The sequence below is a fragment of the Seriola lalandi genome, unplaced genomic scaffold, assembly GCF_002814215.2.
Source record: "Seriola lalandi dorsalis isolate HSWRI2012SDOR001 ecotype SW California unplaced genomic scaffold, Sedor1 jcf7180002053710, whole genome shotgun sequence".
In the NCBI taxonomy this organism is placed as follows: Eukaryota; Metazoa; Chordata; class Actinopteri; order Carangiformes; family Carangidae; genus Seriola; species Seriola lalandi.
Window position 1 is genome coordinate 262,581 of NW_019524263.1, and position 24,010 is coordinate 286,590.

Genomic DNA, 24,010 nt, shown 5'->3' on the forward strand with positions numbered 1-24,010 from the left:
AATTTATCTCACACAATAACAACTAAGCAACACAGTGGTTGCTGTGGTGCTAATGTGGGCTAATGAGTGTGTGTGTGTGTGTGCGTGTCCTACGCATGTTCTTTCATGCTTGAATGTGTGTGAAAAGGGAGATGAAGATGTTAATGTGTCTAAATCATCACTACTGTCGTTGTCATTGTGTGTATACTGTGTAGACAGGGCAACAACATTCGTCAGCTCTGTATTTACAGTCAGTAATTAAGTCTTAAAAGTGTGTGTGTGCGTGATTGCAGCCTATTTTCGCTTACATAAGTCCCCCGAGTCCTCGAGGACAGACACAGAGGAATGCACTGCCTACAGGCGTGCAGTCTCCACCATTCTGGCATGGATTTGGCATGCAGGATGTCAATTCAATTTCACAGCGCCCCCCAGTGAAGCCAGCACTGCAACTGCACAAGAAGCCTGTTGGAGAGGGATTAAAAACATGTCAAATAATGATTTGTTCGGGCATAAATATGAATAAATCATTTCAACATTAAATCCTGTTAAATATGATGTGATTTCCTTTGTGAGTAACTGAATATTTAAGCCCAATACAGACAAAATACTGTATATACATGTTGATGGTCACTGCTGCACAAATAAGCCACCAAATTAAAAAATGAAAATGATGAAACTGACACTCAAGCTGTAAAAAATGAGTGAATTTCATATGCAAACAGTTATTTATGTCATTTATCTGTACAGCAAGATGGCGAACACCCACACATATTCACACTGTCATCTACACAGACCTCCAGAGGGCAGGCTGCTGCAGATGGCTCCGTTGAGGCAGGGCTGACTGACGCATGGATCAGGATAAAGCACGCAGCCCAGCTTGACCTCACTCAGCCCGGCGATCTCAGCGTAACGGCTCCTCTTATTCTGGAGCGGCAGCTCATTGCCATTCAGCATTAGTGAACCCAGGCAGCCCTGAAAGCCGTCCTGGGCTCTCGGTGGGCCCCTCGCTCCACGGTCCCCGAGTCCTGGCCCTCCTTGGTTCCTCCCTGGTCCCGGACTTGGTCTCTCGCCTTGCCCACTCGGTGGCCTCACTTGGGCTCCGAAGAAAAACGATGAGTCTGGGGCCAGAGGCCACAGGCGAACAGGTGCTCGTGCTGCTCGGCGGCGCTCCACGTAACTGTCGTCCAGTGACAGGAGGGTGTAGTTCCTAGTCAGCTCCAAGGCAACAGCGTGCCAGAGGCCGTCGTTTATTGGTCTGCCAGAGATACCCATAATGCCAAGGGTGTTGTCACAGTCTAACTGGAACCAGAGTCGACCCCCTTCAATCTGTGGAAGAAAAAGAGAAAATAACTATATCTTCTATAACTATAACCATGACTATGACTATCTACTAATTTACAGTACTCTTTGCTGAGCAGATGTAACATCTAGAAAAAATACAGTAAAGTGAAGCATTAGGATGTAAATGTGTTCACCTTGAGCATGGTGCAAGGGTTAACCCGTGTGAACATGATGACTCCTCTTCTCTGAAGGGTTCTGATCCGTAGGCCGAGCCTCATCTCTCCACTCTGACCGCTCTCTGTCACTCTGTACTTGATGTAACTGTTTCCAGAGAAGCTCAGAGAGGTTTGTCCTGCACATTCACAAAACCCAGAGAGACAGGATCAAAATTAGAGGGGAGAAAGCTTCAACTTATTTCCTTTAAATCCTTGCGATGTGGTGATCTACTCATCTACCTGGATCAGATACACATACATGGCCTAAACTTATCATACCTCCACACTCGTCTAGTCTCTCAGGCTGACACTGGCAGACAGATGGCGCTGTAGGACCAGAACGGACACACTGCATGTCTGCTGGACAGGACTGACCTTCACAGAGCTCCACGGGGGTGGGGCATGTGCCTCCTGCTCAGAAAGGGACAGATACAGAGGTGTTAGGAAATAACACTTTCAGGGTGCCAAAATATCATCTGTCAACATATTAAAAAAAACCCATTTAGATTTATTGTATTCTTTAATGTATGAATGCGTCTTTGTATGCAGGACATCTATCTGTTTCTCTGTTATCTGTTTATCTGTAACAGCGAGCTCCAAATGGGAAAGTTGTCTCAGACTTGTAGCAAAATACCCACAAATTCAATTTGTTTTCTGTGACAAATATCGATGACACTGACAATGTGAGCTGGTCTTAGCTCGATTGCAAGTGCAGTGCTCACCGGGGCAGGTGCAGGTGTCTATACGGCTGAACCTGGGTGACACCAAGCTGACCCTCTCTGTGCTGTAGGTTACAGGCGAGCTGCTCTCCATCACCAGTGTCTGTTCACACACCCTGTCCCCGCACTCCAGCTCGCCAGAACAGGCACTGCTCACCACCAGCGCCCCAGCCAGGACCCCTCGTATTTGGCCCCGCACCGCTGCATCCTCCAGCTTTGCAGACAACTCTTGCTGGGAGTAGAACCCACCCATCCGTCCGCTGCCCGATGTCTCCGGCCGCTCCACGGCCAGAAGCAAGTCCACATCGGCTGTGCGCATCACTGGCTGTACGCCGAGGATGTGGAGGGGATCCTGTTGTCCCGGTGACCATTTCCAGCCTGCCAATCCACGCAACGTGAGCTTGATCTGGCTCAGGTAGCGGCCAAGCAAGTCCTCCGGGGACAGGGAGCTGAAACGTAAGTTCAGGGCACTTCGCAGGAGCACATCTGTCACCTGCTCGACCTGGACTGACACATCAGCTATTACAGCATAACGTCCATCACTCACTGTGGCGTTCATCTGATATCTGAGAGAGGACAAAGAAATATGTTTAAAGTTATTTTCCATTGTATACTTTTTTCTGTGTGTGTGTGTGTGTGTGTGTGTGTGTGTGTGTGTTTGTGTGTCCAAGAGTGAGTAGTGTGTTGGTGTGGTGAAGTGTGTACCTGCCAGGTTCCAGGCCTGGCAGAGCCACAATGCTGCCATCCTGTCTGTTGATAATAAACATGCTCTTCGGCTGAGGCTTCTGGGTAAATGACAGAGCGTCATTGGGGTCGCGGTCAGTCGCGTAGATCCGACCGACCGGGCCGCCGGAGAAGGTATCAGTTACCATGACAATGAAGATTTCCAGGGGGGAGACGGTGGGTTTGTATTGGCTGTTGCCGATGACCCTCAGAAATACCCAGGACGATGAGGAGAGACTCGGCTTCCCAGAGTCACTTGCCTGAGAGACAGAAACAAGGTCATAGTGAGATATTCAGTAAACAGAAACACAAGTTTTGCAGAGATATTAAAGACTGAAAGTTCTAGCTTTGAAACAGTTTTTTTGTGCTGTATGTGAGCTCAGCTGCTTACTGGGGAAGATGGGAAAAATCGTTACAGAGCACCAGGGAAGGTCATCTAATAAAAGTGTATTTTATTGTGTAGGGATAAATGATAAGAACGAAAGGGAATGCGTTTTCTTTAAAATACAGGTAAACTTAATTTAAAAGACTACATTTACCATGATCCTTTGCTTTATTGTCAATTTCGGTGCCCAAACTTTTCAGCCAATGCATTTTCAGTTTACTTTTAGTGATGTAATCCTGACCAATCAGATATGACTTTGGGGTTGGCGAAAGAAAGAGACAGATGACCGACAGGTGTGCAGTCGCACGTGTGGGAAGACAGCTGTATGTTGTTGCTCAGCAGGAGACAGAGTTTAACGTTGAGGTGTTTAATATTTGAAGCCTAAATACATCGTTTTCACCGAGGACGGAGACGAAGCGGAGTAGCTAACGTTATTGCTAACGTTAATTAGCACTGCCTGTGAGGACGGACTCAGCACGCTGGACCTGCGTGACTGCCAAGGACAGTTACCTGCTGCATCATCTACCTGCCCCGGGACGCTTCTGGACTGTGTGTCGTGGTCGCGTGAGTAACTGGAGACGATACAATGAACTGCACCAGCCGTGTGTTGCTAAGGATTTGTTTTCTTCACATGTGCACCAACTCTTGGGTCCCAACATTTATTAATCCAAGCGCTTGGTCATATTTTGAACATTTCTCAGGGTTGAACTGTTTACTGATGACTTGTGTTATATTTGATAATTGCCTTAGACATTGATATTTGTGGTGGTTAATTTTGGAGGGACACACACACACACACACTTATGGTAAGGTGAATGAGTTAACTGGTATTGAAAGCTTTTATTTTGATAGCCTACTGGGGTTGATTTTGTGTTTTATCTTTGTGAAAGGAAAGAAAAGAGATTTGTTTGAAACTTAACAAAAGTATTTTTTTTATTTAGGGGAATACGGGTTTAGCTCATAGTGTATGATGCTAACAGTTCCACAGTTACTTTGGAGACACAGCTAGTATTGATTGGTTGTTTACTGTAGATTGTAACTACATACATTCTGTGGTTATTATTATTTCTATATTGTTTATCATTATTTTAAGCCTGATGGAACATCTATTTGGAAATTGGAAGTTTTAGCCAGCTCAACATCAATAGCTAAGAACTCAGGATCCTGATCATTTAAAATTGAAATAGTAGCCCAATCTAATATCAAGCACATCCTAGGTATTGCTTTACTGGACTCTGCTGGTCAGAGGATAATTGGCAACAGAGGGTTACAATTGTCTCACTCATTCTCCTGGCATCTGTATAACCAAAGATTAAAAACATACAGGGGGAAAAGTCATGTAGGACAGACCGCCCAACATCACCATGTCAGAGGTGTTAACAGCTTCTGCATAACAGAAATCTGTTCCTATAAATCAGGCTGTTTTTTTTTTTTTTTTTTTTCCCCAAACACCAGATGCTAATAGCCTGACTTAACAGCTGAGAGTGAGAGACTTTGTAAGTTAGGAGCAGCTCCCAGTGGTGGCTGTCTGTGTAACCATGCTGACAAAGTGTATTTGTCAGTCAACCTTTCCTGATTATGTTGGTTAAAAAAAATATCAGTCCCTAACCTGGATTTCAAGAACGAACTCCCTGGGGGCTTCAGGGCCAATTACACGGTTGGACCTCAGAGTTCCAGCCTGGTCCAGGGAAAGGAAATTTCCCTCATTTCCTGACACGATGCGAAACTCAAAGGGAGGACCGTTTCTAGTGGAGTCTTTATCGCTGACTGACAGCTTCAGCAGGGTGGTGCCGGCGGCTTGATTCAGCTGGGAGAGAGGTTGAGATGGCGTTAGCGCAAAAACGCACAAACATAAGCAAACACACACACGCGGGGACTGTTACCTGTATGACGGCTGTGGAGTTGGCAGGGGTGAAGACAGGAGGGTTGTCGTTCACGTCGGAGATGTCGATGTTAACGGTGACAGTGGAGGACATGGCGGGAGAGCCACTGTCGAACGCCTGCACTGACAACGAGTACCTGGATACCTGGATGGAGAAGAAGGCAATATGGCAAGCACTGCTATGATTGCATAGTATGAGACTTCATTGGGTATTAACCTTGAGCGAACTTTGTATATTCTTATCTAGGCCGTGCTCATGAACCATAAAATTACTATTGATTGTGTATGACATATTGCACTGATGCATCTTTACCAGTTCTCTGTCAAGCCGCTTGTTGACTTTGAGCAGTCCGGCTACAGGGTCAATCCAGAAGTGGTTAGTACGATCACCTTTCAGGATAGAGTAGGTGATTCGCCCGTTTACCTGACTGTCCAAATCCTCGGCCAACACCTGGAGAACACACACACATGGAATGAAACAAAATCTAATAAAAATAGAAAGTCTAAAAGTAAGAAAAATACAGAAGGGAGCATACATGTAAGGGCAAGCAAATGTTACCCTTGTAATTGTCTGCCCAACAGACGCATCCTCGCTGATCAGAACATTGTAGATGTCTTGACTGAAGGCTGGAGCGTTGTCGTTGACATCCATGAGCTCAATGGTTACCATAGTAGCCGTGCTGAGAGGAGGGTTCCCGCTGTCCCAGGCCTCAACAGTGAGGTAGTAATCCTTACACACCTCAAAGTCCAAATCATCAGCCACAGAAATGGAGCCTAAAAAATACACATATACAGTATATATATATATATATATATTCATTTAATAAAGATGGGTGTTCATTTTACACATGGCTATGAAAGTAATAAGTCACATACAAGGACCTTGGCTCACCCAGGTTTCTGTCTATGGTGAACTTTCTTAACTCGTTTCCTGACCGAATGCTGTAGGTGATATCAGCATTAGGCCCGATGTCAGCGCTGGTCGCCAACACTCGCAGCACCTCGGTTCCCATGGCCACATCCTCGGGCACCGTAACAGTGTAGTCCCTCCTCTGGAAGACTGGAGCGTTGTCATTCACATCCAGCACCAAAATGGTCAAATCAACCTGAGGGAAACAGAAGAGACTGTAACAGGACTTCATATCAGTACATTAGTCAGCGCTGCTCCTGCGCCCAGAGTGTTCAGTTTCAGTGCCACGGACTAGTGGGTCCACAAATATTAATGGGAGCAAAGATACTAAAGGCTTTACTAACAAGATAGGGGATGTAGGAAAAAAAATCAATCAAAGTCTGTGTCCACCAGAGCCTCAGAGACAATTCCTTGGCTGCTAAATCAATGTTAAACATTTGTGGCATTACTGGATCAAATTGCTGTTTTTGCTTGATGGCGTCTGAATCAATATTTCACCTTTTGTGACACTGGCATATTACATCTGGTTTTGGAGGGAGACTCAAAAATGTGCCTTTAAAATGAAACTGTGATGTTACAGAAACCCACAGTTGATTTTATTATTATGATAGGGGAAAAAAGGTTATTTGATACTTATTTAAATAAGCTGTTCAGCCTGGTGATACAGCACTTTCATCAGTTTCACATGTATTTATCCCACTAGTCTTTCCTGACATACACAAGCAGCATATGCTGCTAGATCACAGAGCAGCATGGCTTGATCTCAGTTGGAAGCCACCAGCGCCACTAGTATTACTACTTGTAATGATATTATGTTACTGTGACTACTACAGCTACAGCTAAAGCTCCTGCTACAGATAACAGTATTAAGTGTGAGACAGTGGACAAAGGCCTGTATCTGTCAGAAACGGCCACACCTGGCCTCACTTTAGCCTGGGGTTTATTTTCAGTTTGTGTTTATGGCTTGATCTAACGGCGGAGTGGGTTTGAGAGAGCGCCAACACTGCTCCAGCTTGTCTCACTGTATTTTCCTCCCACTTTCTGCACCACCTCTGTCTCTGTAACTGTCCCCTCCCCCATTTTTCCCATCCAACCCACTGCACAATTTTGATGAAAATTTATCTTAATTAAAATCTACCTTTTTTTTTTTTTTTATCTGATTTCATCAACAAATAACATGTATTTACTCAATAGCTTATTTTATTCATGCGTGTGGACAGAAATACAGATGGCACATCACCAGACAGATGACTCCATCTATGACTAATCTGCAATTTAATATGTGGTGTATAAATTCTAATTACATTGTTGTGTTAAAATTATCTAATTACAAAATCTAAATAATTGATGTTAATTACTCAGAAGTTGTGTTAATCACTCTATCTGTTTTAATTACTCAGAAAACCTTGATTATATCACATAAATGTTGACAAGACTGTACATTTTAATCATGTTCACAAGCACATTTTATTATTACTGTTGATGTTTTCAAGCATTATTTCAGAATAAGTGTCATATTTGTTTGGGAGTAACACTCCATGCAGTTAGATTTAGTGGATATGCTGAACAGCACAGCAAAAATACCACTGAGACTGAATCTGTGTCACTTGGACCTTCCCACCTACCTGTGTGGACAGTGCCCCCTGTTGGCCAGCTTGGTCAGTGGCCTGGACACGCACACGATAGGAGTCCCTGCTCTCTCTGTCCAGAGATTTCTCTAGTATTACCATCCCAGATACCGGGTCGATGGAGAAGAAACCATTGACCGAATCCACCAGGGAATATACCACTGTACGATTAAGACCTGGGGAGGACAGGAGACAAATTCATGGAGACACAAGACTCACTGAATGATCTTCCTCCTCTTCATGGCAATCAATAGAATGCTGCTCTTGGTCATGCTCATAATCTCGCTCATGTACAAGTCAGCAGTTTGAATGATTAGTGACACAGTGGGTTGAATCTGCATTTGCTGCACGTAGGAAACTTTCTGTGCTCATTATCATCCTCGCTTGAAGAGCTACATACCTAACACAACGGTATGACATCATAGCTGCTTACCTTCGTCAGGGTCGCTGGCTTGCAGCCGGGTAAGCAGAGCCTTGGGGGCTGCATTCTCATACACACTCGCCAGGTAATGAGTGGAGGAGAACGAGGGGGCATTGTCATTCACATCTAACACTTTGAGAGAAATGTCAGAGCGGCAGAACAGCCCTCCCCCATCAGTTGCCTGAGCAATGAGTTTGTAGGTGGGTGTCATTTCTCGGTCCATGACTGTGGCCGTGCGCAGCTCGCCTTAGGACGCAGAGGGAGAGACGCGTGAAGCTGCAGGAAGGATGTTTTAACTGTTGTGATCATAAACAAATCTAAAGAAAATAATAATCACTGAATGTACCAGTGTTTGCATCCATGTAGAAATCTTCAACCCCAATGCCAAACAGTGAATATTGAATCTCAGCACTGGAGCCTGAGTCAGCATCTGTTGCACCCACTGTCAGAATGCCCTTGTTAGTGGGAATGTCCTCAGGAAAAGAGGCACTATACACCGCCTGTCACGACACACACGCAAACACATATATAGACAAGCACACAGTGAGACCACACTTTCACAAGCCACATTGAAAAAAAAAAACAAAAACCACACACACATCCGTCCGAAACATCAAAGAACACATTAAACCGCTACATCCATTATCCTCACTGACGGAATAAGCACAGCACAGTTAAGTGCCCTCTCCTGACCCTGCTCCTCTCACTCCTGCCCTCACTTTTCCACACACAGACTGGCCCAGTGGGAAAGTTACTGTAGTAGTCCAATGCAGCATATGCCGCCCTGCTGCTGTCTGCTGTCACATCACAGTAAATGATTTAACAATATTTAGAGCTGAAATTATGAAAATTGAAAATTAATTGACAAGTATCAATTTATAGTGACGGAGCCGAACAATCTGAGGTCCCACCTTCTCTGTTTGTAACTTAATATCTTTGCATTGTGGACTTCTGTTAGGAAAAAAAAATAATTTAAAATATCACTTTTGTGACTTTTCTGACGTGAAAAATAATTCCGCTGATTAATTAATAATATCAACCAAAAATAAAAAATAATCAAACAATTATCTCAGACATCACTGACAATGCCCCTTAAAAAGGACATACTTGATGTGGCTAGTACAAGAACTATTGTACAACTTCCAATACTACAGCTAAACTTACAGCTGCTGCTATCACTAGCGACAGTAGTATTACAAGTGCTACTAATACTACAGCTGCTACTGCTGGGCAAGGCAAGCCAAATTTATTGGTATAGCACATCATCACACACAGAGGTTATTCAAGGTGCTTAACAGCAATAAAAGGAGCATAGAAAATGCAAATAACAAGAATAAAAATAAAACAGTATAAAAACAGATTATAAAATAGATGATAGCTAATAAACGTACATGATTAAATTAAGGTATTAGAGAACAGAGGAGTTTTTTTCTACAACTCCTATTACTATTACTACTTCTTGTCCTGCCTCTACAATGATTAATACTATAGCTACTAGTAGAAGTGGCTGTAGTACCTGTACTGTTCAGTCCATTACTGCTACCACTACTACTTCCAGTCTAAATGCTATCGCTCCTCTTACTACTACACCCACAGGTACAACTACTACTACAACTCCAAATAATGATATAAAAATACGCCGTGAACAATATGCTAACACCACCGCTATAGTACAGTGTCTGAGACTTAATGTCTTTTGATACATCTGATGCTGCTGCTGCAGTGTAACGTCAGAGTAACCACTTTGTAGCTACACAGGCCTGACTTGTCTGAGAACAGAAGGAATAAAAGAGGAGAACAGGGAGACGGGGGGAGATTGATTTCAAAGAGAATTAGTAAGAGTTTAGAGGGAGAATGAAAGTTTCTCAACTAATTATGTGAAATTGAAGAATTGCAGAATACCTCTAAATGAAAAGGGATATTCCCACAAGACTGCACAGCCCAATTATCATCCCTTTTCACAGTCATCTCCCGCTCATAGATCAGCCAATGGAAGAGTATCAACACTCATTTTAGGATGACTCCTAAAGGTGCAAGGTAGGAGTTCGCACAATAAGCTAAAGTTGATTGTTTTATTGTTTATTCTTGTCATTTGTTTGTGTACATGCTTTCATATTTACTGTGGACATTTTCAGGATTATTATTTGTAATTACACACTACATTAAAGCTCCTCTTAAATACAGTGCAAAGACAATTTGTTGGAATTAATTCACACTGAGTTTGTAGTTAGGGATACTGTAGAACAGAGAATCAATATTTTAACTAAACAAATCCTGTTGTACTACAGCAGCCACTGACTTTTTTGCTTTTTCCTCTAAAGTCATGAATATGCAAATTTTAACATTATTCAACACATTAATTTTCAGAGTTAAGCCAGCCTTAAAAATCACCAAAGAAAAAGTTCATTTTTGTGGAAACTGGGTCTTTAACTAATCCTCGAGACTTTGTCAATCAGAAAATTGACACTGTATAATACTGTATATTGTCACCAGGTATTGTAAAATGGGATCATTATTGTGGGATTACTATGTCTTTCCTCTACTGCATGTTTTTGCTGAGTGTGTTTGTCTTCCATTATGTGCCTTTAAAGTGCTATATAACTATACTTGAGTAACTTTGCACTGTGCTAATACTTACTGCACATGACTGTATTAATATATGAACAAAAATCATGTATTCTTTTTGTTTTTTGACAGAAAGGGAAGTGTGGTCAGCCTGGAGACAAACAGTGGATAAAGGGCAAGTACTGAAACAATGATTTAAACCAAAACAAAGTGTTAGTTCATCTCGCTCCATCCCACAGTCTATGTTTGCTTTCTTTGGATTTTCATTTTTTATCTTTTTTTATCTCTGACCTGGTTGCAGATGGGACTGTTGTCGTTGGCATCCATCACAGTAACTTCCACTGCAGTGCGAGCCACATATAGGCCATCGCTGGCTGTGATGTTGAGCAGATACCAGTCCTGCTGCTCACGGTCCAGTAGACCGCTCACATAAACCTTCCACTCCCCCTGCACCAGGGCCAGGCCGAACACACCCCGCGGGTTTCCCCCTGGAAACGACAAGGATGAGAAGAATTAAAGTGAGGATGCCACACAACAAAAAAACGAGGTGAAGCTGTAGTGTAACAGACTTGTAAACAAAGTGGAAGTCTTGCTAATCCATCCACACACAAACACACACACACACACACACACACACACACACACACACACACACATAAATGCTGCAGGTACCACTTGGTGCAATCAATAAACATCTATCATCGGAGTGTAAACTGAGCTGGTGGTGTAAGCATCAGTGGCCTTTTCAAAGTTTTAAAAATCTGACCTTTTATTACAATGCTTTCCATTAGGCCAATCAGTATTTTTAAATGCCAGAACACCAGGCCAAAATATATCATCCTTAGCCATTATCAGACAGTGGGCTATTACATGAATGGAAAACATCTTACTCAGCATCAAGGTGAGAGCTTTGCTGGAGAGGCCTCACAATGTTGTTTTATTGCTCCCATAAAAAAAAAAGGAGTGAGTGACCAGAAACTCGTGTGAGTCTGTGAAAGACTTTGAATTTCCAACTAATAATTTTGAATCATTTAAAGCAGAAGATTTCAGGCTAGTTGTCTCTGTTGAAAACTACAGTGTATATTTTGTTTTATAAAATATAAATAAAAACAGGGTCTTTTGACCTTGCTTGAAATATTGTGTTATATAATGTCTACCTTGGCGTATTAAAGTGAAAAGGAAATATAAAAAACAAAAGGTTAGTCACGTTTGACATTTCAGTTAAAATTTATTTAAAATTTGACCTTTACTAATAACAACCCCATTAGGCCAATGAATAATTTTTATGCAGCTCAACATTATCTCCCTGCATGAGGGAATATTACTGCAGCACAAGAATGTGTTGAGCTGAATTCTGTTAGCGTCCTCACAACCTCCTCACCGGTGATGTAAAAGTTGACCTGACGGTTTTGATCCGTGCCATCTCGATCTTTCGTTTTCAGGACAGCCACCACCTCACCGAGGGGGTCGCTCTCTTTCACCGCGCCCCGGTACAGCTCCCTCTCGAAGCGTGGCGGGTTGTCGTTGACGTCTGACACTGTGATGGTTACCACTGTGGTGGAGGAGAGGGACTGTAGCTCCCCCAGGTCAGAGGCCACCACCTCAAAGCTGTAGCTGGAGCAGGCCTCGTGGTCCATCTGGCTCACTGTGGTGATCCAGCCTGTTTTGCTGTCAAGGGCAAAGACGGAATTTAACTTGACGGGGCCAGTGAAGGAGCGCGCGTCCTTCTTCAAGTCCGAGTTGTAGGTGCGCAGAGGCCCGAGTTTGTAAGTCACCTGCAATTTAAAAAAAAAAAAAAAAACAAAACTTTTTCATTAGTAGCAAAATATAAAAAGAATAAAAACACCCCACTTACTGCCACTTGAACTTGGCTGCCACACACCTGTCCATTGGAGCCCCAGTCTGGATCAAGAGCGCGCACTTGAACCACTCTCGTCCCCACAGGCATACCCTCCATCACTGTCGCTACATAAGTGTTGGTCTCAAACACTGGCTTATTGTCATTCACATCCAGGATCTGCAAAATGACAAATCTTCACTGAAGTTAAAATTCCCTCAAATTTTTTTTAAAATTAATTTAAAGCATTTACATTGCTTTATTGTGATGTTTTTGAAGATTTCTTTTGAATTTCTAAATCGTACTACTGTACATATTTAAGAAAAATCTGCAACATTGTAGAAAATGTACAAATTATTTAAACATGCAAGTTCCTTTGAAGTCGTACTTGCTCTCATGTTTTGCAGCAATGTTGAATTATCAGTGTTTATTTACACTGGTCTGATACTGATTTAGTCATTTTAATTAAATTCAAAAATAAAAAATAGAAACAAAGAGGCTAACGGTCTCTGTGTTACTCTATCACCAACCTTAACCTCCACGTCCACAGTGGAGACGGCCTCGATCAGGTCTCTTCTTGTTGTCGCTGCAACCTTGAAGCGGAAGTTGCTGACCTGCTCATAGTCTAGCGGCTTGACCAGACGGATCAGACCGGTCTCCCTCTCCACGAGGAAAGTCCCTCCCTCGTTGCTGTCGAGCGTCTCCCCACCTACTGCGGTGAAGAACCCGGTCTGTGTGGGGCCCATGTACACAGAGCCCAGGGCTGTTCCTACTGCCGTGTCCTCGGGGATGGTGAAGGAGTACTGGGGCTGGCTGAAGGAGGGAACGAATGCATCTGGAGGGACCACGTGGATGAAGGCCGACACCAGGGAGTGTTTGGCTGGAGAACCGCAGTCTGTGGCTTTGACAAAGAAGGACAGCACGGTCCCCTGGAGGTGGTCCACCGTGCTTTTAGTCATCATCCAACCGCTGTCTGACTCCACCTGGGCACCAGCAAAATGACAATGTTATTTAAATCTACTTTAGAAATAATAATCCTACTAACAGAGCTTAGATCCTTGACTCAGTCTGAACTCAGCTGTGTCTGAGCCAATAGGCTCTCACAGTTTTGGCCTCTTTATTTTCACTTAATGGCGTCTGGCTTCACGGAACTTGTCTTTTTATTTCAATGAATTTCCTGTTATCTATCTATATCTATAAGCTATTGCTAATTTTTTATATTCATTCATGCCACGTTAACCTTTTATACTACAGTTTTTTTCTTTCATTTAGTTGTTGATGTTCATTTTGTCTGTTATTTAATTGCATTTCCCTTTTTAACGACTTAAGCATCAATCTTAATGCAACATCATTTTGATTTGATGAGTAGAAATGTATAATCTAAAGCTAACAGATGGCTGTTAATCCACTGAGATGGGGAGGGGGTGTCAGTTGAGAATATCTCTTAATTGAAAAAGAGGGTAAAAGCATCACTTTTAATAAATTTCACTCTCATCAAACAGGTTTGTTGAGGTTTGGACCTGTTTTTTCTTTTTCTTGAGGGAACTGAGAATATATTTGCAGCTGTATGAAAACAGAAAATGTGAAAATAAAGAGTTAAATGTAGTGACCTCCAGCACGTCAACCAGTGACAGCCGTGCCTCGCTGTAAAGGGAGTAGGTGATCCGGCCATTAGATCCAGCATCAGGGTCAGTGGCTTGGATCTGTGTCACCAGAGAACCTTTGGCAACATTTGCTTTAATGCTCATGCGGTACTCCACAGCTCTGAACCGAGGGGCATTGTCGTTCTCATCTGCAAGAACCACTCGCACTGTGCAAAAGGACGCACGGCCTGGAAAAATAACACAATACAAATGTGAAGAGATTCTATTCATAAATCATCAGGAGTGTGGGATCTGTCTGTTCAGTGTCCAAAATTATACCTCCACCATCCAGGGCCATGACGGTCAGCACCATGTCCTTGTTCAGAGGATTTTCTCTGTCTAGTTTCTGAAGAGTGGATATGACTCCATCTGCATCGATGGTGAACTGAGTTTTCCCCAAGTCATTGATGAATGAGTAGGTGATCTGTCCAAACAACCCAGAGTCCTCGTCTGTGGCGCGAACCTGGAGGTCCAGACAGAAATCCAGGAAAGAACATTAGATTGAGTTTCCATTGCATTATTAATGTAGAAAATTTCCTGTAAGGAAACACTACTTCTTATGAGTAGTGAGGAAGTAAAATTACCTGAATGACCTTTGACCCTGGAGTGGCATTTTCTTGGACCTCAGCCAGGTAGAACCTCTGGCTGAACACTGGGCTGTACAGGTTAGCTCCCAGGACACGCACAATCACCTGTGAATCAAAGTCACTGTTAATAATAATAATCATCGCTACCATCATCATCCTCATGGTCCGCTGATGTTTTGTTGATGCCATCACAATAATCACTCCGAGATGATCATGTCAAAAACACCTTGAGTTTTTCTATGGCACTTAAGGTTTAATTTCTCCTTAGATGATGGAGTTACTTAAGGGCGTTGCCCAGAATCTCTTAAAAGGTTTCCTTAGTTAAGGCATTTGCAGCGGTGAAGGAGATTTTACAGCGGTAAAATTCTGCATCCCTCCTGGGATGTGTTTATTTTCTTAATTTATCACCATAAACTCGGCCATGTTGAAGTTAAGACAGAGTCAGAGTTACCATTAATATTTTTCTTACCTTAAATAAAAACCATAAATACTTAAGGGAACATTTTAACGAAACGTTAAGAATGAGACTTAATGGTATTTTGTGCAACTGTTTTTATTTTAAGGAAACCATAATTCAGGCTTTAAGGAGAATGTTAAATAAAGGTGTTTTGTGCAACTGGCCCCAGGAACGCTGTGTTCACATCATGTCAGAGGAAGAGGAAACAAAAGAATGGGGTGACATGTTATTGCTACATCGTGTTATGTTGGCTATCAGAGACGTGGTGAAACAGAGCCAAAAAAACCCCCACATGTCCCACTTGTAATTACCACTAAGAGACAGATGTGAACATTTTTTTTCCAGTTGGCAGCTCATGCTCGTAGTAAATCTGATATGACACGAACACACATTAACCTCCAACTGCAGAGCTGCTCAGCAGCCAGTAGTAAAAAAAAACTAACTGTGGTCGTACTGGACAGCTGCAAGCGTTATAAATCTGAAGTCAGGGGTTACTACAGGTCACTCAGCTTGCTGTGTATCAACCTTGCAGAGGTTAACAAAAGAGCAAATGAGTTGACAGAAGTAAATTGTAAGTGTAGAGACACTGCCTCACCTGAGCGGTGTTGGTGAAGACTCCATCCGACACAGACACATTGAGTTGATATGAGAGTTTCATGCCTTGTCTCCTCTTGTTAGACAGACTAAGCACCCCTGTATCTGGCTCCATCATAAAAGTCATCCTCTCATTCCCTGAGAGAATACTGTAGCTGAGGGCAAATACAAAAAAAAATGAGTACAATGATGATAATGGTGGGCAATGTTATTTTGCTCAGGAGCTGCTGGAAATCAAAGTATCTACTTTTCTTGACAAGTGCTGGATGAAAAATGCCTGAGAAATAAAAGATGAGAGTGAAAGGAGTGAAAATGACATGAAACATTCTTTTGGCCAGAACAACAAAACAAAATAGCCTGGTGACAATTGTGCTTTTCAAAACAGAATGAATGGAAAACTTTGAGAACAGATTCAACTTTCTTCAATGTGAAACCATGTACAGAAAATCTAAGCAACACTGGCACAAAGCATTACTGCAAAGACACCAAATCCAGAATTTTTTTTCTTTTTTTTCCTTTTTTTGAAAGCTGCTCTCTTGTCTTACCGCAGCCTGTGAGCATCGCAGATGTCAGCGTCTGACGCCTGAACACAAGTCACAAAGTGTCCCCGGGGAGCCAGCTCGCTGACAAAGGCCTCGTACAGCGTTTGACTGAAATTAGGTGGATTGTCGTTCGTGTCAGTAACAGTCACGGTTACACTAACATCACTGCTGAGGGCAGGGTCTCCACTGTCCGTCGCTCTGACTATGAAGTTGTAGCGCTGGACGAGCTCATAGTCGAGCAGGCGTGCCGTGAATACCAGCCCGCTGTTACTGTCAATGTGGAAGAAGTCGCTGCTGTTGTAGATGTCGGACAGGATCTGGTAGCTCACTCTAGCGTTCTTCTCTGAGTCTTGGTCCTGAGCGAAAACCTACAGTGAGAATAACAAACTTTTCACGCCCTCATGCATTATTCATGATGAGGTCTGATTAGTTTACCCTGATAAACACATTGAGTCCAACTGTGACTAGAATTACCGCCTCACGTTGTATACAGCGGCTAAGCAGCTGAGTTGCAGGAAATATGGTCACAATCTTACAGCACTAAATAATGGCCAGAAGAGAACATTATGATTTCACAGTGAAGTTGACCTTTGACCATTTGGATTTAAAATGTTATTGCCTAATTTTTATCCTTAAAGACATTTGAGTTAAATAGTCATAATTCGTGTATGAATATGTGAGTTATAGCCAAAAACGTGTGTTGTGAGGTCACAGCGTTCCAGAAGTAAATGAAATTCCCACTGGGCCTTCCTGATATATTGCATTCACAAAAACGTGAGATCACTGTGACCTTGAACTTTGACCTTCGTTAACCAAAATCTAATCAGTTGATCTTTGAATCCAAGTGAATGTTTGTGCCAAATCCAAACAAATTTCCTCAAGGTGGTCTTGAAATACCACATTCAAGAGGCCAAAATCGTGTTTTGTGAGGTCATCGTGGCCTTGACCTTTGACCACCACAATCTGGTAATTTGTGCACAATTTGAAGAAGTTCAGTCAAGGCGCCGCATTACTGATATATCATCCGGCTCTGGCTGTCGCCGGCGCAGAAGCATAAAAAGTAAATACAGTTCTGGGTTTCACTGAGGATACGGTTGCATCTAACACCACATCAAAAAATTAAGATTATTTTTGTTTAAAAATGTCAGATTATCAATTACAGAAACATGAGAAACTGAAAATAATTCCAGAAGTGTTGTATTCATGTTGAGGTAGAGGAGGGAAGATATTTTACTGTTGGTTTGATCATGTGTTTGAGATGCAATAACAAAATTTCATTGTTATTCATATGTATGACAGTGTCTCAGAAGACCGCGATTGCATTTACATAGGATGACCTATGAAGCGAGCAGTACTGCACTACCAAGCCCAGGTGTATTTAAAGTTACGATGAACATTAATTTGATCCATTATTCTTTGATTGCCATCCAGATTCTCGTAAAGTTCAATAATACAGTCAAATGAGACCAATAACCTGTTTTGATGACTGACTAAAGAAAGTGTCACACAAATCAATGAATTCAATGCAGTGGCGTCTTAGAATCGTCTTGTGCAAACATGTATCTCAACTGGTCTATTATCTGCTAAAGGTCAAGAGCTTCCACTGGGAAATTTCTAGGGAAATATCACACCATCTTCTCATAAATAAATGATTTGGCATCTGATATTCACCCACAATGCTGCTGAAGTGAGTCTTAAGTGTCAACAATCATTCAGTAAGAGTACACACTGGGCTGACCCGGTAAACAAAGAAACACGCACACACACCTGTAACACGGTCGTTCCGATCATGGAGTTCTCAGGAAGCACAGTGGCGTACGAGTTGTTCTGGAACAATGGCGGATTATCGTTTACATCCAGCACGACGATGTCCACGTCGACCTCGGACTTTGCACCCGTCAGTGTGTCTGTAGCCTTCACTGTTAGGCGGTAGTACTGCATGGTCTCGTAGTCTAACGCGTAAATCACGCTGATGACTCCCGTGTCAAAGCCGATGTCAAACTGCAGCGCAGTGTCTCCGTCCGTGATGCTGAAGATGACGCTCTGGCCTTCAGGGCTGGTGGCGTTGATGCACAGGACGGAGGTGGAGATATCCACGTCCTCTCTGACAGTGACACCGTAGAAGGGCTTGTCAAACACCGGCATGGCTTTATTTACCACAGTGACGGGCAGCTCCACATTGCTGGACAGACGGGGGAAGCCGCTGTCGGTGGCCACGAGCACAAGCTTGTACTCTGCGTTAGATAAATCTACTTCGAAGGCTCTCTTTAAGGTCAGCTCTCCTGTCACAGGATTCACCTGCAGGGAAGATGTAGTTTGTACCACAAGGAGCATAACGATGCACTTTTTGTATAATCTATATGAAATTAAGAGCAGGAAAGATGCAGCTCTCACCTGAAAGTTCCTGTGCGGCTCTTTAAGTCTGTAGGTCACCTCTCCATTCAGACCGTAGTCTTGGTCAACGGCCGACACCCTGAAAATAGCTGATCCCGGCTCCGCTTCCACCTGCACCGCAGCGTAGTAGGGGAGGTTTACAAACTCTGGAGCATTGTCGTTCACATCCTCCACCTAGAGAAAGGACAGTTATTTTAAGAAAACCTAATGAGGTCATCGTAAGGAGAGCTGAAAACTAGACTTTGGTGCGAATTGAGGGCCTAAATAATCAGCCCCTTACAGCTTGTAGCGTATATTCTCCATCTGCTTGTTCCTGTGGTTTTATTGAAGCCACTATGCATCATGCATACTGAAATATTCCAAACCAAAACACCATGTCTATTAGGGCTGCATCCTTTCATAAAATCGAACCCAAAAAACAAAAACGTCCGTATGGCACAGATGAGCTGTAGAGAACTTCAGTCTCGACAAAAATGACAATGTAAAATGGTATGAATGAGTAAATAAGCTGTTTCACAAAGCAAATTAAGCATAGAGTGTAATTTCAACCATGACCATGCATGTGGGAAATAATACATGAGAGAGAATAAAGATCGTCATGAACACACACTTTTATGCACATCTCTCCTCACCCACCTGCACTTGTACAGTCACCCTGGCCACTCTCAGTATCTCATCCTCCCTGCTGACCTCCACCACCAGCTCGTAACTGTCCTCCTCCTCTCGGTCAAAAGGCACACCGGTGGTGAGCACCACCCCACAGGTCGGCCGGATGATGAAGCGTCCGCCGGGGTTCAGCAGCGTGTACCTCAGCGGCTCATTGAGGCGGTGGCCGACGGTGTTGACAACAGTCACTATGGTGACGTTGGGTATGTTCTCTGGGATGGATGCGGAGTAAACGGGGAAAGTGAAGAGAAGTCCACTGTCTATAGCTTCTCGGACAAGCACCGTTATCGACGCTATGCTGGAGAAACGTCCATCCCAAACCTTAAAACAGACACAAACAGACGGGGATAGTGCTCATTACATATACATGACAGCTGACTCAGAATAGGCTGATGCAGAGGATGTATATTCAGTAAGATGTTGCATGCTGTTTCATTGCTGTTTTCTGCCTGCAGATCACCCATCTAGCTGAAGTATTCTACATCAAGACACTGGATATCTCTGGGAGCTGACCCCCTGCTCTAACTTCCCTGTGGGAATCATTACTATCTAAGCCAGTACAAGCAAGCAGCATGCTGCTTATCTAAGCTAGTGACAGGATACACAGAAATTCTAATCACATGACACGGCCACTGGTGACCAGTCACTTGCCTTCACATTAAAGCGGTAACGATCTTTATTGAGATTCTGATTGATGACGGTGACAACTCCAGTGTAGCGCTCCACAGAGAAGTACTCCACGTTGCTGTCCACCAGAGAGTAAACTAGCATGGGCTTGATGGACTTGTCAGGGTTAAGGGTGAGGTCAGAGGTCATATCGGGGTCAAAAGCTTCAACCCTGAGGACCTCGACTCTCATGTATGTTGGCAGGAGGAGGACTGCCTCGTAAGCGTCCTGGGAAAACTTTGGAGGCGAGTCGTTGATGTTGATCACCTTACACAGGGCAGAAACACAGATTTCAGTTGAAGCCAAATCTAATGGTTTGTGAGGCAGTGAAAGCTGATTTATACGTCATTGACTTACCTTAATAAGGACCTCTGCTGGGCTGTCGGCACTCCTGGGAGGTTGGCCACTGTCTCTAACATGAACCCGGAAGAGGAACTCGGAGAAGGTTTCATAGTCCAGACTGGCAATTGTTCTAAAATTTAAGAAGCATTCAATTAAGAAAAGATTACGTGCTAAATCAGTTTATAATCAGATGAATCAGACATTAGATTAGATTTATCACAGATATATCGGTATCGGCGCATATTTTCTCCGATATGTGCTGATATGAATACTTTTATCAAGACGCATTAATGCAGTGGAAATGCTTGGGTCCAGTCAAGTTATATAGGCAGTATTTTATGTATATTTGATCCTTTGTTTTCATTCAAGTTAAATATATATGAATATAATATATATTTTTAATAACTATAATAAATAACTATAAATAAAATAAAATAAAATTATAAAAACATGAACAAATATGTGTTCATGTTTTTTATTTATAGTTATTTATTTTTATAGTTATTTTATCTAATTCACTTTTTTTTTTACTCCCTAATATCGAAATTGGCATTGGCCCCAAAAATCCAATAAGGTTCGGGCTCTGTCAGACATCCTCCTCTGACCTCTTCATGTCACCTACCGAATCGATCCAGTCCCAGAGTCCACGCTGAAAAACAAGCGAGCGGTGTCGTCTATGATCTGGAACACTAGCAGGGCGTTGTGATTGCGGTCCTTATCCGTCGCCTGGATAACTAAAGGGTTCCCATTCTTTCCCAGGACCACGCTGTTGACTGGAGCAGCTTCACTGATTTCACCCAAATACCTGTTAAAGTAAAAAAAAATCGAAAAAGAGAGGACACTGCTGTAAAAGAGGAAAGCTACACATAAAAATCACTGCTGACAACTATTTGCTGTCAGTACTCAACACGGTTCAGTAAACAGCATGGGAGCACATCAGCGCCAAGCCTCCACTCTGTCAGTTGGCTTTGACCAACACTGATACCTGATTTGTTGGAAGACAGGTGGGCTGTCGTTGACATCCCCCACCTGGACGATGACAGAGGTGCTGGCCTCCATTCCAGCCATGCTCAGGGCCTGCACCACCAGAAAGTAGGATGTTGTTTGCTGCCAAAACAAAGAAACACAATGAGGAAAAGTGCTGTTTTAAAATGCTAAGGCTGTGTGCATAAGTTATGAACCCCTGGGAAACTGCATACTTTTGTAGATTTTTTTAAGTGAAAAGAAATAAATACTACCTGTGCTGGAAACAGACATTAATATGAGCCTTTCTGCAAATATGAATGCACTGCTGCTTTTTATTTCAGGAACGTAAAAAAATTGAACAGTGCAAAAGTTTTTACTTGTAATACATGCAGAACTCTGTAAAATCATTAGGCTTTAATTGACTCTTTAAGCCTTGTGAGGTCAAGAATTCTCATTAGGAATTGCGGCTCTTGACATTTCCAGCGCTGGTAAATTCTCTGACTTCGAACCTTGTGGTAACATTCAACAGCCATGGTCTGCTCTGAGCAACTGATTGAGGATCTGAAAATGAAGCTAATTGATGCCTGCAAAGCAGGGAAGGACGTAAAAAGATATCAAAGCAGTTGCAGCTGGAAATTTCCACTGTCCGAAATGCAATTAAGTAATGGCAGCTAAAGGGAACCATGGAAGTCGAGACAAGATCCGGCAGTCCAAGAAAACTTTCTGATAAAATTGCACATCTGCTGTGCAGAAGGGTGATGCGAAAACCCCATGTGACTGTTAAGGAGCTGGAGGAAGGTTTCGCTGACACAGGAGTGGTGCAGCACTGTTCCACTGTGCACAAACAATGTCCACATGGAGGAGTCATCAGAAAGCAAAGTTTCCTGCGACCTCATCACAAAAGTCAACGTCTGAAGTCTGCAGAGCAACATCTGGATAAGCCAGAGTTGTTTTGGAAACAAGTGCTGTTGGCAGATGAAGCAAAAATTGAGCTTTTTGACCACAATCACCAACAGCATTTTTGGAGAAAATAAAGGAGCAGCATTTGATGAGAGGAACACCCTGCCAACTGTTAATCACGGGGGTGGAAATATTCCGCTTTGGGGTTGTGTGTGTCATTGGCACAGGACACATCGCACAGAGAAGAATGGATTCTACTTAATATCTGCAAATTCTGTATGCAAATGAAGTCAGTCAAGAGAGTGAAACTAAAAAGAGGCTGGCTCTTACAGCAGGACAATGATCCAAAGCAAACCCTCAAAATCCACCATGAACCACTTTGAGAAAAACACAGGCAGAACGGCCCTTACAGTGAACATCATTGGAAATCTGTGGGTGGATCTTAACCAAGGCTGTGTGTGCCAGACAGCCTAAAAATATCCCAGAACCTGATGTGAACTGCAGGAACAGTGGGTGTTAATTCCTAAATCAAGAAAATAAAGACTCTGAGTTGCTACTAAAAGCGTCCATAAGCATTGATATCTGCCGAAGGCGGGTTATTAAGTACTGACTCCGTAGGGTGCCCAAACCTTTGCACATGCCACAATTACTGTTTAATTTTTAAATATTCCATAAGTTCATGACATAACATTGCATTAATCTTTGAAGAACAGCTGCAGGGGTTGTTATTCTATTTATTATTACTTCTTTTCACTTGAAAAATTAACAAAATATGAAATTTGCCCAAACTTTTGCACACAACTGTATCTGCACATGACTGACTCCTGCTAAAAGAATCATGTCTACATTGAGTTTTGCGAGATGCAGACACATGAACAAACCTCAAAGTCAAGTAGTCTGCGTGTGCTGATGACACCGGTGTGATGGTTAATGAAGAAGCAGCGCTCCTCGTTTCCCCTGATGATGTCATAAACGAGTGTCGAGCGGCTGAGGGCGCTGACGGTGGTCACATAAGTTCCAATGGTGCTGTTCTCCATTATCTGTAAATACAGTCATTGGTGATAAAAAAAAAAATTAGGCACTTTAATGAGTTATGTGCATAAATTGATTGATTATACTATATTTACTTGCTGAATATCTGTCCAGAGATTTACCATTAAAGGTCCCATATGTGTGTTTTATTTGAAGTTCTGATATCCTTAAGAAGATACCAAAAACCAACTCACTGTAGTCTTACATCTCCTCTCTCAGGCTTCTCTTTGGAGCTCTAGCAACAACAGGTCGGTGAGCCAATCAGAAGAAAGACTCTGAGCCTCTCTTCTGATTGACTGAATGCTTTCTAAGTGAGAATAAAAATGTTGCAGATTTCAGGTAAAGCCAAATCCTGCAAGGTTGGATGGTGGGCGGGGCTTTGGGCTGAGAGTGGTGACTGCTTAGTTGTGACATCACAAAGTTACAGACGTCCTGATGGCTCGTTTTAAGGCTCAGTTTCTGAATACAGACTGTGTGCATTTCTCTGTAGACTGAACACTATGATACTTTCATAGTATTAATATAGAACTTAAAACTAGACAAATCTCTCTTTATACAATATGGGACCTTTAATCCCTCCCTATCATCTTCAAGCCTTTGTTGATTCCATCAATCCCTCACTTGCTAACCCTCTCTCCCATACACCCGTCTTTTCAGTCAGCCATTTCTCTCTTTA

At 42.8% G+C, this 24,010-nt stretch overlaps 1 protein-coding gene across 2 annotated transcripts in view; it reads right to left on the reverse strand.

The window, feature by feature from the left end:
• The window catches only part of fat3b (FAT atypical cadherin 3b), a 68,518-nt gene that overhangs the window by 16,061 nt on the left and 28,447 nt on the right, over positions 1-24,010 (reverse strand). For both annotated transcript variants that reach the window (XM_087172752.1, XM_087172753.1), the window contains exons 14-44: positions 23,184-23,342; positions 21,422-21,543; positions 21,059-21,241; positions 20,452-20,566; positions 20,080-20,361; positions 19,399-19,749; positions 18,763-18,936; positions 18,136-18,666; positions 16,372-16,736; positions 15,828-15,981; positions 14,773-14,880; positions 14,468-14,651; positions 14,156-14,376; positions 13,076-13,528; positions 12,591-12,725; positions 12,090-12,483; positions 11,000-11,196; positions 8,490-8,643; positions 8,156-8,389; positions 7,720-7,898; positions 6,077-6,290; positions 5,744-5,958; positions 5,498-5,635; positions 5,186-5,329; positions 4,912-5,109; positions 2,900-3,177; positions 2,198-2,760; positions 1,755-1,886; positions 1,455-1,612; positions 774-1,305; positions 288-441 (exon numbers count right to left, since the gene is read on the reverse strand). In XM_087172752.1, the coding sequence (XP_087028878.1) occupies positions 288-441; positions 774-1,305; positions 1,455-1,612; positions 1,755-1,886; positions 2,198-2,760; positions 2,900-3,177; positions 4,912-5,109; positions 5,186-5,329; positions 5,498-5,635; positions 5,744-5,958; positions 6,077-6,290; positions 7,720-7,898; positions 8,156-8,389; positions 8,490-8,643; positions 11,000-11,196; positions 12,090-12,483; positions 12,591-12,725; positions 13,076-13,528; positions 14,156-14,376; positions 14,468-14,651; positions 14,773-14,880; positions 15,828-15,981; positions 16,372-16,736; positions 18,136-18,666; positions 18,763-18,936; positions 19,399-19,749; positions 20,080-20,361; positions 20,452-20,566; positions 21,059-21,241; positions 21,422-21,543; positions 23,184-23,342 (7,421 nt within the window). The remainder of the gene's footprint in view (positions 1-287; positions 442-773; positions 1,306-1,454; positions 1,613-1,754; positions 1,887-2,197; positions 2,761-2,899; positions 3,178-4,911; positions 5,110-5,185; positions 5,330-5,497; positions 5,636-5,743; positions 5,959-6,076; positions 6,291-7,719; positions 7,899-8,155; positions 8,390-8,489; positions 8,644-10,999; positions 11,197-12,089; positions 12,484-12,590; positions 12,726-13,075; positions 13,529-14,155; positions 14,377-14,467; positions 14,652-14,772; positions 14,881-15,827; positions 15,982-16,371; positions 16,737-18,135; positions 18,667-18,762; positions 18,937-19,398; positions 19,750-20,079; positions 20,362-20,451; positions 20,567-21,058; positions 21,242-21,421; positions 21,544-23,183; positions 23,343-24,010) is intronic.